Source organism: Rhyacophila brunnea, unplaced genomic scaffold (assembly GCF_057557595.1).
Source record: "Rhyacophila brunnea isolate RB1 unplaced genomic scaffold, BYU_Rbru_1.0 scaffold_85, whole genome shotgun sequence".
Classification (NCBI taxonomy): domain Eukaryota; kingdom Metazoa; phylum Arthropoda; class Insecta; order Trichoptera; family Rhyacophilidae; genus Rhyacophila; species Rhyacophila brunnea.
The window spans coordinates 771,989-790,638 of NW_028233356.1; the positions used below are offsets into that span (position 1 = coordinate 771,989).

Genomic DNA, 18,650 nt, shown 5'->3' on the forward strand with positions numbered 1-18,650 from the left:
ATTCCCCGCATAATGGACACAAAGCACATGGAATGGGAAGTCCCAGTGCACATGGTTTAGGCCGATCACATTCACCACATGGTGGGCATAGCCCCCATGCGGGACCAGAGGTAATGTTTGGTCCACGTGGTCAGTCACAACAGATGGCTGCACAGTCAGCAGCTCTAGCAGCAGATGCTGCTGCAATTGATGCGGCTACACAGAGAATTGATCCTACAACAGCATCAAATTTAGCCTTGAGCCAAGAAGAAGCACTTGCAATGGGTATGTCACCAACAGCCGCAGCTGCGTATGCTTCAGCAATGCAGCCTACGAATAGTCATTTTGGGGATCCTAATGCGTATGGAAAAGCCTTAGCTGGTGAAGTTATGGGCGGAGGTGTTACAGGATTCAACATGGGTGGTGCAAACGATCCAAGAGCAGCAGCATCGAATGTATTCCATGATCCATTGGAAGCCGCTTTACACGAAGCAGGGCCTTTTGGTTCACAAAGCGCATTGAGCTCAAATATGTTACAAGCCGATGATCCAACGATACAGCAAAGAATAATGGAGTCTCTTGATACCGTTCATGACGATACTTTGAAAGCAAATCTTGCTAAGAAGCAGCAATTAGAGGCGGAACTAGAGGGAAGAAGAAAGAAGGCGCTTGAAGATATGAATGAGATGATTAAACAAAATGCAAGTGCGGCAGCAGAACGTGATGAAATGGCGGCTAAGATGAAAGCTGCTGCGATTGCTGCAAAAGCACCAAACGGAAATCTCGGTGCGACTATACCTGGAACAAATAAGACTTATGGACAGATGGTAGATGAAGAGCTAGCTGTTGCAGATCATGCGAGTGCACATGCCCGAAATCCAGATTTATATCAACTTGAAAGTGCGGCCGCTAAGACAGGTCTAACTCGACCTACAATGGGCAAAGAAATACTTGACCAAGCTTTAAAAGAAATGATACGTAAAAATCTTGAAGACGCAGCCGCGGCCAAAGCAAGCGAACAAGCAGCCGAAGAGGAAAGACGGGCCGCTACGGAACTTGCAGCCAAACAACTCGAAGCCGAAAAAGCTATGCGTGATGCTGAAAGGCGTGAGGCCGAACGAAGAGCAGCCCAAGAAACAGAAGCTGTTCAATCTGCTGAAGCAAATGATCTATATGCTAAAGCTGCTGCACAAGCACGTGTATCAGAGCTACAGGCAGGTGAAGAAGCTGCTGCACTGGTTCCAAGTATTGGGCGCGTACGTGCTTTGGCTACACAAGCTCAAATGGCAGAAAACTCAAGAATGGCAGCTGAAGAATCAGCAGTTATTGAGGCAGCATCTATGGCAACAGAAGAATCTAAATTCGAAGCTAATCAGAGGAGAGAAAGCATTTCCAGGGATGAGGCGATGGTTGCTGCAATTGGAGAGAAAGCAGCACAAGGAAAAGAGGTTGAGAAATATGCAATGGCAATGCAAGACGCTGCGAACGCCAGAGGAACGGCTGCAGCTATTAGATTGGGTGAAGCTGTTGCTGCTGGTGTGGCATCTAAAGATATGAGTAAAGCAATGGCTGCAGCTAATGAAGTTGCGGCAGCTGTTGGTGAATCCGCTGTAGCAAGAGGGGCTATTGCACGCGGTGCTGAATTAGCCAACGCAATGAATACAGAGGCAGCTTTTGCAGAACAAGCCAGAGCACGTGGTCAAGTTCTTGAAGCAGCTGGCGCAGGTGAAGATGCGATTGCAAGGGCTGCACGTGTTAAAGGAAATATGTTAGCAGCAGCAGCACATACGGAAGAAGTTATGGCTGCAAATTCCGAGCAAGAAAAGATAGCACAAGCCCAAGAAGCAGCAGTTGTGGCAGAACAAGCCGCAAAGGAGGCTGCAGCTGCTGCAGATGCTGCTAATATGGCCTCTGCGCAAAGAGCCGAGGCAGAAATTCTTGAAGCAGCTGCTGCGGCAAACGAGGAAGCAGAAGCTGCTATAGCTGCTGGATTTAATACAGAAGATCCATATAAGATACTTGGCACAATTCCTGATGATGCAGATACTGTAGCTATAACTAACTCGTCCCTTCAATTCCCACTCAAAACGTTTGGTGCGGCAAAAGCCCATAATCAAGCAGAAGCTGGTGCTATCGCGGCACAAAACAAGGTCAAAGATGATATTAGGGGTAAAGTCACTGCAGAGAAATTCGATTCACCTTTAAATGTAATCAAAGGGGAAGGTGGATATTTGAATGTGCCTGAGAATGCAGAAAAAATTGATGTTGACTCGGGTCGTGTTTATTTCACTGAAGCAGCAGTTGCTAAAATGGAAAAAGATGGCGCTGATACATCCAAGATGGAGCATAAGATAAATACGGGAGAACGTGCTGATATGGGTATAGGATTAGGATATTATGTTGAAGACACAAGTGGAATGGAGATAGATCTTCCTTCACCAGGAAATCCAGATCCACCACGAGTAGCCGTTGGAGGTGGAAAGACTCTCGATATAAGTCAAGCTCAAGGAATGGATATCGAAAAAGGTGAATTAAAACTTGAAAAATGGAGTGAGTATGGTAGAAGAGTAAGACCACAAGTAAATACTGAAATCCAGAGCACGGGAAGAGAAAGTGTAGTTGAGGCAGTGATCGATGATGACTGTATTAAACGTGCATTAAGAGAAGCAGATGCCATGTTTAACACAAAGAGTGAAATCATTACAAATCCAAGTGGCGAATCATTTATAAGAGTTACCCCTCCGTATGGTGTATCTGAACAGATTCCATATGATGAAGCAATGTATAATCTTGACAGAATAAAACAATCCTGTAGAGAAAGCCATGGCCAACTTGGTGTTTCTGCTATGCAAGATGGTGATATTAAAACAGCTGCCGAAGAAAAGAAAATAATGAAGACTAAGTCATTGAATATTGTTGAAGGAAGTGGGGAATCTACGGCATCGAATCAAGAGGCTGAATTAAGAAAGATAGGCTTGGAAATGGCAAGTAATCAAGTTGAAACCCATCATATCATCCAGAAAGTGAATGCCTTTGACAAGAAAATGCATGGGGATAAGGCTGAAATTGTTGAAGAAGCCAGAAGAAATCTTGAAGCTGAAACCGGAATATCTGGCGAAAGAATTGCAGGTGATGAAGGTTCCAAAGAGTTACTTGAGGAAGAAATGGAAGCAGCAAAAGAAGAAGCAAGACAAGAAATCACCGGAGGAGAAAGGTCTTCTTTAATAAATGAATCAACCAAGGAAGGACAGAATATGAAACAAATGATTGAAGCAGCTGAAAAAGAAATCAAACAAGCTGGTGAAATAAAAACTATACTTACCAAGGATTCAAGCACGATTTCACAGGAAATGGGGATGAGTCAAGAAGAATATACCAGTATGGTGTCAAAAGTAAGCGTTAAAACCTTCTCATCATTCATAAATTATAGTTCACACACAACGTCAGACGAGTCTCGCGAGGCATTCGAAAAAGCTAAGAATGACTTACATATGATTTTTGGGAACTCTTTCGAAACCTTCGAAAAAATAATTTTCGCTAACATCACTAAACTTTATGGTTTAGGTGATCCCGATGAGCACGTTCTTATTAAGAAAGAAACTTCGCTCGTTCCTAAAATTGTTAGCACTAAAAATATCTTTGATAAGAATGGTGGAAGAAGTACTGTTTCAATACAGAAAATGATGCCTGTTACCAAAGTAATAAGAATACCAATAAGAAGAATCATTCAGAAAGGAAGCAACGGTCCGGGCTCAACTACTATTAATGGAGGCTTAACATCAAATGGCACATCTACGGGTGCAGAACCAGATAATTCTGTAGTTTCGCCAGATTCAGCAAAAAATCGTCGTCCGGGGGGATCATCGCTTCCTGCTGGCGTAAAGATCACCAGAAGTACAAAAGCGAAAAGGGGACCGGATGGATCATTCAACCCAAGTACTCAAACTGTCACAACTCTTCTAAGTGGTCCTGGCGGAATCGGAACCCTTGGAAATAAAATAAAACTGGGTGATAATGCAGCCATCATTGGTCTAAATCGGGAAATAAGCCAAATGGTCGACCTCGGTTCAATGAATAACATCACTGAAGATAAGGGGGACCCCAAAGCCTCAAAATATAATCCTGCAGACACAGCAGCAGCAACCGTTGGAAGTGGAAAGTCAAAAGAGGTAATCGTGAAGCCATTAAGTAGTGAAGAATGCAAATTGCTAGGAAATTGTGAAGGCAAGCAAAAGGATTTGCAAAAACCAAATCCACAAAAAAGAACCTCATCATCAAGTTCATCATCATCTGGAAAAAGAGTTAAAAAATAAATGTTAATTTACATCCAGTTTGGTTTTTATTAATTATACATGTGAATATATAAATTTTTTGCATCATAATTTATATTTATCATAATTCTAAATCGTGTGTAGCTTAAAGATAAAACGTTTATTTCGTAATCCATGACATTAAGCAATTTAATAATCAAAATTTTTATTTACATTCCAATTATAAAATATAAAACAAAAGTATTATTATTCTTCTGTTCTAATAAAACAATTTTTAAAATATATATTTGTTATTGCAATAGCCAGACTAAAAAAAAATATAAATTCAAATGAAACTTATTGTCTGGTTCTAAGCTTTCCACCCAAATTTCCGTAAATCTGTTTAGATCATAATAGTATAAATTTTAATCATTCATTTATTTAGTAAAAACTTCAATCAGAACAGATGAATATAAACCTAATAAAATGGTTTCATACATAGCAAGAAGTGTTTCTGCTGCTTATTTTGTGTTGATTATATTAAATGGTATATATAGCTACCCTCCATGCTAAGATAGGATAGTTCTTGAAAAATTTTGGCTTTAAGGTTATATCTGCATTTTAATTTACTATTAATAAAAAAAATATTTATAATTTTTTATCTAGCCCTTCAACATCCACAGTAGAATCCAGAATATGTGATTCTATATCGAATTTCGAAGCATTCAAATTTCACTTTTTACTGGTATTTCTAAATATACAATGCTATATCAAGCATTGCAGATTCACTATACCTTGTTAATATTTAATCAGCCATATTTTTTTATTCAATAATACTTCCGGTTGTATAAAAATTCTAATTTCTATAGATCGATAAAAGTATAAATTTGAAAATGTAGTATTTTTAGTCGTAGCGTTTTAAACCTTTTACATTAAAAATTGGATTTGTATTTTATAATATATATCTAAAGATTTCTAATATAAATCGAGCTTACACATTTAAAAAAACGAAAAAATAATACTTAAATACAGCGAAATATCACGTATGGCTTTAACATTATTCAAAAAACTGTTTCAAAAATCCTTTATTTATGTTCGATCAAAAGTATTTTATAGACATATCGCATAAATAGTAAATAACATGATATACTACTTTTATGAAAGTAATTATGGTAAACTTACTATTGATAAAACAAAATATGATACGTTAAAAATATATTATTTAGAATGATTCTTATAATACCATTTCATTATGGTTTTTCTTTATTTTAGTTGAAAAATCCTAAAAATGGTAATTTCTTGTTTTTTTACTGAACTTATCTGGACAAAAATATATCGTTGCTAAAATTTAGTCATTAAATAATCTTAATTATCTAAAATGTAGATGTAATATAATAAAAATTGATTTCGCAAATTTTATGAAAAAAATACAAATAAATTTTTATTATCATTGCCTGAATATATTATGATTCGATGTAAAATATTGAAAAAATATAGAAACTGAGCTTAAAATATTTGAGATGCAGTTATAGATATTTTTTCTTATTCCTTTAATTCAAAAATATTAAAAAATATACTTGACAACAGGAAATGCAAGGATAAAATGTCACCCCAAAAAAAAAATAAAATCTAGAGAATCTTTAAAAATTCAGAAAAAAAAATTTTTGGCAAAAATGATGTGAAATAATATTAACCCAGTGACAAAACACCAAATTATTGTGATGATAAATGCATACAGCACGATCGCATGTGAATTTTAAAGAATAATTTTTATCTAAAAGATAAAATGTGCGTAAGAATATTTTTAAATATAGTTTAAAACTGAATTTTTTCGTTTTCTGTTTATTTTATGATTGATATTTTTGATGCTACTATACTTTAATCCGTGATACAATATTAATTCAAGAAAGAAATCTTACAAGTCAATGATCGTAAATAAATTTTAGAAAACAACTAGATAAAACAGTTTCGATTGATTAACATATTAATTCGTTTTACGCATAAAACTAGTTTAAAATACAAAATTACATGGGGATATTTCTTTTTGTGGGTGATATGCCATACGTACCCATATCATAGTACTCTTTGTTTAAAGTCAGCATTCAGGTGAAATATATTATTGCTAATAATTTAGTCAAGTACTGTCAAGAATTTATAAAAATAACTGAATAAAACACAAAAAATAAACGTTAAAATTTATATATAAACTCCAGACATCATTACAAATCATAACTTTTTAGTATTCTCAATTATAAATTATTTGAAATTTTAAATTCATTTTTCTGTTTATTATTCATTTTTGTGCTTATTAATGGAAACATATTAATAGAAAATTTTTTCAAAGATATTAAAACTATTACTAGCTTGGTTCATGTAATTTTATATGAAGTCAAAATTTTATATATTATTTTATATTATCTGTTAATATTTGTGCAATTGTTTTAGCATCTTTATAAATTGAACTCTTTATTAATAGATTAACATTCATATTTGGATTTTATACACTTTTGCTGATTTTCTTATTATTTTATACTTATTTTTAAAATATTTAAAACAGTACGAGATATAAATTTTATTGATTTATTTGGGATTATAAGTAATATTCAATGGGGAAAAAAGAAAATCAATATATAATTAATGATTCACATACCATCTAATAGTGTAAACGTGTTTGACAAATTCTATCACATTTACTTATATCCATAAATATTTTAACTTTGCAGAAATAGTGTTTATTTGTCCATGAATACATCATTTTGTGTGAAATATACATATAGATTCAAAAAAACGTGTCTAACTCTAGTTATAAAAATTTATCACTTGCTAAATTGGCTTGAGTATTAGATGGTCGTCATCTGGCAATTTAAATTTATTAATTTATTTTTTTTATTTTATTCTATTAGTTTTGACAAACATATAAAATGTTTTTCACTTATTTTAAGAATTTTATTGATATCTAAATATATTTAGTAGAAAAACTTATGATATAATGTATTTAAAAAAACAATTTTATTAAGAAAACATATTTAATAAAGATTTGAAAGTTTCATACTTATAACTTAATTTCATTTGTTTAAGTGAGTTTTATATTGCATTTTTAAGGTGCAATTAAACATATTAATTCAAATTATGCAGTGAATTTATCCAATATTTTTTATTGATGGTTTATATATTCTTGTGACGTTCTAAATAAAAAAAAGATTGATATAAAGCATTTTAAGATTAAACCTGGTATATATATAATAGAATAAAAAAACCTTTACGAGGCCCATTAAAGTTTTGATTTCCTAATACTAATCTCAAACCCTTTTAGTATTTCTTAAAAAAGTAAAAACGAACACATTCGCCAATAAAAACAATTTTTCTATCTTTTTTACAGGATTTATCAGATTTTTTTCGTCATAAATATAGTTATAATCTGCTACTTTATGTAAAATTTTTTTAATGTGTAGTTTTTCCGAGTAAATTTTTTTTGGGTGAAATAAGGAGCCATAAATTTTACTTAAATTTTCAATGTAATCATGCTATTTCATATAAAAGGAATGCCTAAAAATGAACATATCGAAGATTTTCCCTGTTTCATAAATATATAATGAACAATTTTAAAATTAAATAATATTTACATATTCATGGATGCATTAGAAAATAATAATTTACAATGCCATTTATTTTTTATAAAATATTTTGATGATTTCAAACGAAACATCAATTCTGCTATAATTTATGTTTTAAGGAATTACAGATGAATTTGTGATATTATTTAGATGAAAATTACAATCTTTAATTCTAAATTTAATAGGCTAGTTTCCTATGCTTAAAAATATAACAATAACCTTTATTTATTTCGCTTTGTTTGGTAACAATAAAAATAATTATATTTGTTGTTTTACTGCGAATATAACATGCACAATTGAATTTTATGAATGAATTAAAAAAATAATTACATCATATGTAATAAAATGGGATTGTGTGTGGTGGCTACAAATTTTACAAGTGATAATTGAAGAATCAAACGAAGTCGAGGCATATGATCAAGTTTTAGATTTGGAAAGATTTTTGGATTGAAAAGTCTTGAGTAAAAAAAGGCGTGTTGATGAAGATTTAGCACACAAAGAGATGGTAAAATTATTGATGAAGTTTGATCCAAGGATTGTACAACTCAATGTGCTTGACAAAATATAAACGGCTAGACAAAATATAAACGACTGAACAAAAATTAACACATAAATGAAATTCTTGCCGATGACATAAAAATTAATAAACATATACAAACATCTATATTGTTATAAATATATACATATAAACTAAAATTGGTGCAGCAAATTCATATAAATCATTCATGCTTATATTTGGCATCCTATAATCGGAATTAATTGCCATTTAAAATTTGAAATTGCATATATGCAAATGCGTATTTGAATTCTGATTGGCATTTTAAATTTTTTCAATCAAATTCACGAACTCACTATTATTTTAAAATTATAGCATTCTTGATTAAACCACTATTCTATAACCTTCATAATCCTAAATTTTAAATATAAAACTAAATTCTATTTTTTAGGATTTCATTTATAAAAACACAGAAAATGAAAATATAGATTTAGCAGGTAGTCTTTTTTCAAATGATATATTTACGCATTTCGATTTTAGATTATAAATATGATATTCCCGATAAGTTTTAATTATTAGATTCTCGATAAATGCTGCAGTGTTATTAAGATTTATATAAAATTGTTTATAAATTTCAAGTGATTTTCTATTTTAAAAATTGAAATAATTTTTGTGATGCACTCGTGATCATGCCATTATGCATACAATGTATATGGGGGAAAAAGAACTATAAATCCTTAACCATACACAAATATCATTTGGAAATAAAATTGTGATCATAATAACAATAAATATATTTATACATTAATATGGATTTAAATTACATTAAAAATAAGCAGTAATTTTATAAACGAGTAATTTGAATTGAATGCTATAATTCATTTAAAATATTCAAGGATAATATATGATTAAAAAACAAATTATATTTCATAAAATAGATTATTTGTTAAAGAGAAATAATATAAAATAATAATAATTCATATCTCATACCATAAATATTTTTCAAAAACAAATAATAATAAGATTTTGATACAATAAATTATGATTAAAAAAATTATGATTAAAAAAATTCAAATATTTACCCATAAATAATATATAAGGATAAATCAATTTTTATTATTTTTAATTTCAATAATATAATAAAAAATTCTTTTAATTCATAGATAAGGATTATGGCTTTCAAATATACTTTAAACAGCATTTATATTTCTAGATTTCACATTACAGTTAGAGAACTAAATAGATATAAGATGTGTTCTTGAGCAATAAAAAAATTAAAATACAGAAGCTTTAATTCTGTCAAAAAAACAACACTTCTTTATATCGAATTAAAATTCATATAATCATTTAATCTATTACTATTTATTGGGAACTATTTTACTTTCTAATTAACGTATTAGGAAAATAGAAAATCTAAATAAAAAGAAGCTTTTTTTATATAATTGTTTTGTCGTATTATTTTGAATGTTGATATATAACCTTTAATATAATATCATTGAAATTATGAATATCTCGAAATATAGTCAATCTAATTCAGAAATAAATATTGCACCAACATAATTACAAACCATGAATTTTTAGTTTGATTTTTGTGTATCAGTATATTAACAAAACAATTATCTATGATATAGGTTTAAGTACATCAAAAAGAATATCTTAAATCCCGCATAAATAGTTAACTAACTGGATTTCAGTATTGAATAAATTCTCACAAATAAAATAATTAATAACCACTACAATTGGAAAATCAAGCGAAGTGTTTAGGATGCCTTCTCCGGTTTTTTAATATATAAATAAATATATAGTCAGTTTATTGCGAAATATACAAAAGAAGCACACACAAACAAGTAAAATACAAGGTAATACACATACCAGTCATGTGTTTACGTAAGCTCCGTTTCACTGGTCATTGAAACTTTCCATGACGTTATTTCTTATCGAAGTTCCAAACTCAGTTACATTTTTTACTTCAAAAGGCAAAACACAAAAGAGAGTATGATTTCAAATCGAATGGGTGATATCTCGAAAGATGTGTATTATCAAGAAAGAAAGTTGATTCACTCGGATCAGTCAATATCCAATATAGTTATTACAAGAAAAAGAAAGTTTACATCCGCAAATCGATGGATATTCAATCTAATTGATAATCTTAATATGATAAAGAATCGTGGAATTCATAGCAGTTATAAATACTTTGAGTATGTGACGGAGATAATGTGTGGATCTAAACGCAATGTGGAATCAAGTAATTTTTGGGATAAGGCTTTAAAAAATCATTTCATGGGCTCAACAGAAATCGTAATATTTATACTTACATTGTATATGTTTAATTTAAATTTGGAATATGGTTGCATAGTTTCAAATATTATACTTTGTGAATTTATTAGGAGATCTGATATTTATAATTTAATTTTCGATGGATTTTCTAGATTCTGCTATTTCACAAGAAGAAGATTTTGTAGTTTTAATTCCATGGTAAACGAAGAAATCATCGATTGTAAAAATGTTTACACTAAGATTTGGTATTCTTTAATTTGGTTTGTGTTTGAAACGAGACTTATATTGAGCCATTCTATATTAGCAATAAATTACCAAGAGATTTACTTTTATAAAAATAATAAAAGAAATCCATTTTGCTTAAACATCGGACTTATGGCGGTATTAATGCTATCTACCACATGGTGTACACAATCCATAGGTCAAAACAATTATCAATTGAGTGCTACCGTAAATCACGACGATCATGCTGGAAATAACCACGCCGATATTCGTTCAAATTCTGTTCATGGTGTATATCCAGGTGAAGGTCATGAAGCAGAAACTGGTGGTGGGGCAAACTTCCATGCACACGAGCAAGAATACGGACCAGCCCATGAGCTACATGGTGAGTTCAATGATGGACACACGCGTATGGAACATCAGATGATGTATCATATGGGTGGTCCAGGTCATGGCGGAGCGCATTCGGGAATGGGTAGTGGACAGTTGCATGACAATGCTATGTGGGATGCCAATGGACATCATGGAGCACTTGGTGTCTGGAATGATGGCTATGGTGGTGAAGATCATGGTGGTCATAGTGCGGATGGATGGTTGTATGGAGAAGGAAGTGGTGCTGCGATGGGAGGCGTTCATGGTGATGGCTATTTTTTTGGGCATGGTGGTGTTCATGGTGGAGCAGGCGCATTCGGCGGAGTTGCTGGGCCAGGTGGTTATGGTGCTGGGGGTTACGGAGCCGGTGGATATGGTGCTGGTGGACATGCTTGGGGTGTTGGGAATCTTGCGGCAGGTGAAGCTGCTGCACATGGTCGTGACATGTTCGGACACGGATATGGTGGTCTATATGGTGGAGGTCTTGAGCATAATGGAGCTTTAGGTGGGCATGGGCTATTGAGTGCAACAGGCGATGAGCTGGCTTTTGGGGGCGCAATGCACGGTCTTGCTGCAAGTTTTGGTAGAGCTGGATTAGCAGGTGATGCTGGTATAGGCGCGAACGTAGTTAATTTCTATGAAGACGAAGGTCTTGTAGATCCAGTCACAGGAACATTTAGAGGTGGACATGCACATGGGCAGACATTTGGGCATCATGCAAGACAACATGCAAAAGGTATGGAAATAGCTAGAAATATGGCAAATGGAAATGTGTTTCGACATGCTGTAGCAATTGAAGGCGATGAAGGTGCATTGGCAGATGCAGCATTCGGACATCAACACATGCATTATGGTCAAAGTGGTATTTTACCAACAATGGCTCATCGACATAATGCCATGATTGGTGCTGTAGAAGGGCACTCAACTGGATTTGATGGCTTGAGTGCTCGTGATCGACATGATGTAACTATGGCCCAGCATGTAGCAATGGAAAAAAAGGCTTTGAGTGGTGACATCGAGGCTATGCAACATATAGTAAATTTCAAGAGAATAAGTGCTGAGGGTAAAGCGAGTTTAATGGATAGGCAGGGATTTGCTTATGCTAGAAATGCACAACTTGATGCTATGGTCGGAAATTACGGTGGCGCAGAAGAAAAAATGAAGAGAAGTGTCCTGGCCCATATTGATGCATCACAACAACGAGTCGATCAAGCAGCTAATTGGCATATGCAAGCTGCCAGAGATGCTATGTTACATGGTGATATGATTGCAGCAGCTGGATTTGAAGCGGCTGGACAGTGTATGGCAGCTCGAGGCAGACAGACTGCGGCTGCATATGCCTCCAGTATAGGTGCCCTCGACCATCATTTCGACCAAACAAGTTTTATTGGAAGCGAAGAACATGCAGCCATGGCACGTGCAAAAGCATTAGAGGCAGAAAAAATGCGTGCAAAAGCTCTTATTCTCCAATCAGCAGGAAGTGAAAATCTTATGAATGCCATACATGCAGCAGCGGCTGTAGAAGATGCTGAAGGTAGGGCGGAAGGTGAGTTTGGAAAGAAATTGAACAAGATAAGTGCAAATAAACAAGTTCAAACACAGATGACAGCTTTAGAAAATGTAGGAGCAGCAGGAATCAAGGAAGCGATAGCGACACAAGATAATTTGAGAATGATTGAGACAGGTAATGCAACACTTAATAAAGCTGTTGCTGAGACAATAGAAGACATGGCACTAAAAAATGAGAGTAGTGCACACAAAAGAGCGAATGCTGAAGCAGGAAATGTTCTTGCCGCGGTTTCTACATCGAAAATGCTTGACGCACTTGCTATTAACGAAATGGTTTCTGCTGAATTTAAGCCGCCACCAATCAAGGAAGCTCTTATTGTTGCGAATGCAGAAGAAATAGCAGCTTCACTTATCGAGAAGGAGGCACAAAAGATTAAAATTCAGCAAGAACAAGCATTTGCAGAACAATTGATGATGGAGCAAAAGAAACAAGCGAGTAATGATGTTCTTGGGATAGTTGAAACTATAGCAGAATCTGCAGAAAGAATAGAAATTGAAAATAGCAGCTTGAGATTTCCATTAAAAGTATTCGATTCTAAGATTGCGAAAAATTTAGTTGAGAAAGAGGCGCTTGAAGCACAGAATAGACTGAGAGATGATCTTAGAGGGAAAATTACAAGACGTAAGTTCGACTCTGCATTGAATGTTATAAAAACAGAAAAGGGGTATTTCAATGTACCAGAATCTGGAGAGAGAATTGAAATACAAGAAGGTCTAGCCTATTTCAATGAGAGTGCTAAAGCCAAGATGGTAAAGAATGGTATCGATATTAAATATCTAGCACATAAAATAAACACGGGTGAAAGAAGTGACATAGCAGCAGGTATGGGATACTACGCTGTTGATGTATCGGGAATGAATATTGATTTTGCGACACCTCTTGCTCAACACCCTGTCAACATGGCATATAAAGAAGATAAGTTTATTGATTTAAGTGAAGCTGAAGGTGTTGATATATCAAAAGGAGCTGTGATCCTTATTCCATGGGGTGAATATTTAAGACGACTAAGACCAAGAGTCAATCTGGCAATTATAAAAGAATTTCCAAGTAAAGAGACTATTCGTAAAGCAAAGAAAATAAATGCTGTCAGAGATGAGGCACAAGAAATTATGAATGAAGATAGGAAGATGGTTGAAGAAATATCGACTGTAAAAAAGAAAATTATAGTAAACCCAGATGGAAAAGTTTATGTCCAGCTCAAACCAGCATATGGTGTAGCCGAACAGATTAGACTTGACGAAACAAAGAAAATAATTCCAAGTACATTTATCAAACCAAGATCAAAGATCAGGTTCGGACAAAACGGTATTGAAGAAATCACTGGTGAAGGAGATACTAAGAAGTATGTTGAGGGTGGTAGTGTCAGTGAACTTGGTGTTAATGGTGGAATGAAAGTGATCGTAGACGCAGAAACGCGATTCTTGATAAATACAAGAAATGCTTTCACCAATGAAGTAGTAAAAGAAAAAGAAGATCTTGTCAAGGAAATTTCAATCCCTGTATTTGGCGGCGTGGATTGGAAGAAAATAGCAGATGTTGCACAGGATGATTCTATGTTAAAAATTTCTAAAGACGGTGAAACAGCATTTGAAAAATCAAAGAAAATCGTAAAAATCAAGAAAAATATTGAGATTGTAAATAATTTGAAAAGGGAATACCATTACGAAGAAGGAATGACCTCTAGCAACAAATGGGAGTTCGAGATACGGATAGAAAGGTATATCAGATCTTCAGGAAGTATCAAACTTAAGTCGGATGTTGAAATTGTGAAAATCATTGAAAAATATATTCACATGTCTTTTTCTGATATGAGGGAATTCCGGTTTGAACTTGGGTTTAATAACTTACAGGAAAACAGACACGAGTTTATCAGAAGATTTAGACAAAACGGCCTTGAATGGCTCGAGTGGAAAAATAGAATCCGAAAATCACTGAAAAATAATCTTAAAGCAGAAATTGAAAGGGGATTGAAAAACAATCATAAAGATAAAAAAAATCTGCCTAACCTAAATACAATATCTGATATGGTCGATAAGATAAACGATGAGGCACTGAATAGGATACGCGATTTTTTCATTCTAAGTCAAAAAGCACCAGATGACATAAAGACAAAAGTAAGAGTACAGAAAGAAGAAACAGAGGTAGAGCTTAAAATGATTTTCGGTAAATTAGGTCCAATAGTGCAACAAATGATAAATGATGAACTTGTAAGAATAGAAAGCAGAGAAACTACATTAGGTGGAACTCTTGTCGCTTCAGGAATCAGGGTATATCTTCCGGTAAGAACCACTACGGAATCAAGAATACCTCTAGGTGGAAAAGGATTTATTCGAAAAGAAAAAACCATGGCAATTATGCGGCCATTCGATCTCAACCTCAAGAAAAGAATACGTGTAGTCGATAAAGAAGGAAAGAAAGAGAGTGAAATTATTCTTGCTGATATGCCAGAATCAAATGACATTAGAATTCCTAACAGAAACGATATAACAGTGGGTGATATTACAAGGGTAGGATTTGGCAGTAATCGTTCCCCAAAGGATCCTAATTCTACACAAGAAAGACTCGTTATTTCTAATGAAAATGAAGTGAACTTTCCTGGTGTACCGCCTAAATTTGAAAGAGGAAGTATTGTATTTAACCATGATGTAGGAAATTTAAACAGAGTGAAGGAATTGTTAAAAACACCAAAGACAAATACTTCAAAAAATGCAGTTGAGGAAAATACAGGAACTAAAACACAGCCTGAAAACATTGCTGGTGATAAGAAAAAAGATGCGATTTTTGTAAAAGCTCCACCTGGAAGCCCTGAAATATGTCCTACCCCAGAAAAAGAAAAAAAAGAATTGCATCTTGGAAGATTGCGTGGTAATTGATATAAAAAACATATTCTTTTATTTTTATTAAATTTATAATACGCTGAGTCATAAAAAATAATTTAATAAAAAAATAAATTATTTTATAAATTGTAAAGTATTATATTAGACATACAGTTTTTATTTAAAAATATGTTTTACGTGGTAAAATAACAAATTTTTTTATACTTCGGCGAATTACTATATAAGATTGGAGTTTAGGAAACTTTTTCAAATTCTGACATAAAAAATTTAAACTAAGTTTTAGAATCGACCAGATTAAATATAAAAAATCTATAATACAATACACCATCAATAAGAGTAATTACAAATTTTAAGGCTTGCGATAAATATAAACTAAATTTGTGCTGGCTACATAAACATTTTTTTATTAATTATAATAATTAAGTAAGTGTAAAGTTGCAGAAAATAAAACTTGAATTTTAAAAAATTTTTGAAACAAAATCAATTGCATGAATTCTCACTCAATGCTTTGTAAATCGGATTACGCTGTAAAATAACAAAAAAAAATTTTTAATCTATTTATTTAAGAATATTCAAATACTCACAAGCAAAAAGCCAGTAATATTTAAAAAACTCTAAATTTATTTAAAAGTCTATTTAAAATTTTAAGTTCCACAAAATAATATTTTACCAATCGAAACCAATCAATAAAACAAGGCTGATTTCATAAATACACATAAAATTTAGCAAAACAACCGCAAGAAATGATAATACATTTATCCTAGTATTAATCTGTTTTTCAGTGTTTTTAGAATGAATATTTTATGATAAAATTAATATAAAATAATTGATGAAAAAATAAATGGGACGAAAATTTGACAATAAATAAAATTGCTCCAATTATTCAAATTCTACAAACTAGAATTTATTGAAATACTTCTGCATGAATATAAAAAAACCTTTTGAGTAAAATTAATCAACTTGATGCATCATATGATGGGGCGGTGTGTTCACATTATAACTATAGTCGTATATTAATCAGCTAAGAAAATCAACTGAAGCTGGAAAATACAAAAAAAAAGATATAATGAAAAAAACTTAGGTTAATAGGTCTTGAGAGAAATAAATACAGCCAAGGTGATTGTGATATGGTTTGAAAATAGTATGGTGTCATCTAATTTTTTTTGTAAATACAAATTTAAATAGCTAAAACTTTAGGTAATCCATAAATTTGTTGTACAATGTTTATTGAGCGAGAAAATTCTAGTGGATAAATTTAATTTTAAAATAAAATATATTATTTTCTAAAGTTAATGAAAAGAACGGATATAACTGTTTAAATATGTACATTATGACGCATGATCGTAATTCAAACAATTTTATGCTGTTGTTTGATTGAATAAGCCATGATAGACGACCATTTCATCCAGGACAATTTACCTACCTCAGTGGCAAAATTTGCATTTACTAACTATGATTAGATCAGAACCTTATAAATCAGTTTAAACAAATCAATTTAAAATAATATCACATTCATATTGTGAAAGCTAAAAAACGGATTTTTGAAGTCTTTTCATTTCTAGAATTGATACACTGTTTCATAAAAAAAATAAAAAAATCATAAAAAAATCTAAGAATTATTTCCCAGTAAAAAAGAAAAAATAAATTATATTGCTGCATTTTTATAAGATTACAGAACTAGCAATTCATATATTAGAACGAAACGGATATAGGCCGTTATCAATAAAGATTACATATTAAAACAGCACTAATTGAAGGAAACCAATATATTTTTAATTTATATACAACATATATTGATTATTTTTGGAGAATTTGGATTTTATACCAAGAATGCATATAATAACACTAATATTAGGAGATTTTGATTTTTTATTTGCATATTGAAACGTTTTATTCTTTTTTCAAAATTTACTATTCACTACGAAAGCCCATATTAAAAAAGACATATATTAGAAGATTATGACTTTTTTACTTACATTAAGCAATAAAATAAGTTTCTTTTGGAGAATAAAAAAATTTTAAGTTAAAAACCTGTATAAATAAAATATTTTAGCCAGCATATTTAAAACACAAAAGATCTTTTCGTGTTGTAAAATTTCTAAATAATAATTCTATTTTTCAAAAAACAATTCATGCTCTGTTTTTCATATATAATGCATATACTCCTTTAAATACTATATCTTTTGTAATTTAATTACATGTAAATTTCTATAGATTAAAAACTTATCGTGCTTGATCGTAAAATAGCTTGTGGACATAACGCAGTATTGGTTCTATTAAAATGATCTATATTTAGAGATAGATATGAATGACTAGAAATACAATACGAAAAGTAAATATAAGCTATATATATTTTAAATCTAAAATTTTATGGAAAATATTGTTTGTTCTGGTACAATGCATATAATAAAAAAATATTCTCTATAATAATCGTTCGATGTTAAAAATTAATTAATAATAATGAAACATAAAATACGCTTTTTTAAAGTTATATAAAATATTAAATTAACAGACACATAAATTTTATTGTAAATATATAATTAGTGTGAGAGTTGTGGTTGTGTTATCTCGCCAGGAATAAAAATAATTAATTTAATATGAATAATTACAATATTATGAATAATACACCGGAGGAAGAATGATAAATACGATGTTTTAAAACTTACAAATATAATTATAATATATGGTTCCGGTGCATCAAGCATAATAAAATTAATTCCATAAATAAAAGAATGCTTCTTGATTAATGTTCTCACGAAAAATTAGAAAATATATGCTATAAGATAAAAAAGAAACCAACGCGTTGGTCCTGTCCACAGTAATATATAGTTTGATATTGTCTAATAAAATAATAGATGAATAATAAATTTCGAATATATTTTATGCAATCAGAGGGTGAGTATTTTAGATCTAATCACAGACATTATAAATAATTTTTATGGAATGATCAATATTTATGGCCGAAACTGTATCATAAAAAAAATAATTCATAACATACTTTTTAAAGAAGAAATTCGCAAGTTATAAATATTT

At 31.8% G+C, this 18,650-nt stretch overlaps 1 protein-coding gene across 1 annotated transcript; it reads left to right on the forward strand.

The window, feature by feature from the left end:
* Positions 1-361: 361 nt before the first annotated feature.
* On the forward strand, positions 362-4,292 carry LOC147063781 (uncharacterized). Its single transcript, XM_085959316.1, has one exon. The coding sequence runs from the start codon at positions 369-371 to the stop codon at positions 4,290-4,292; it is 3,924 nt and encodes a 1,307-aa protein (XP_085815442.1). The 5' UTR covers positions 362-368.
* Positions 4,293-18,650: the final 14,358 nt, after the last annotated feature.

What these genes read in the sequence shown, in the direction of transcription:
- LOC147063781 (XM_085959316.1), top strand. Translation starts at nt 369, where the DNA reads ATGGGCGGAGGTGTTACAGGATTCAACATGGGTGGTGCAAACGATCCA.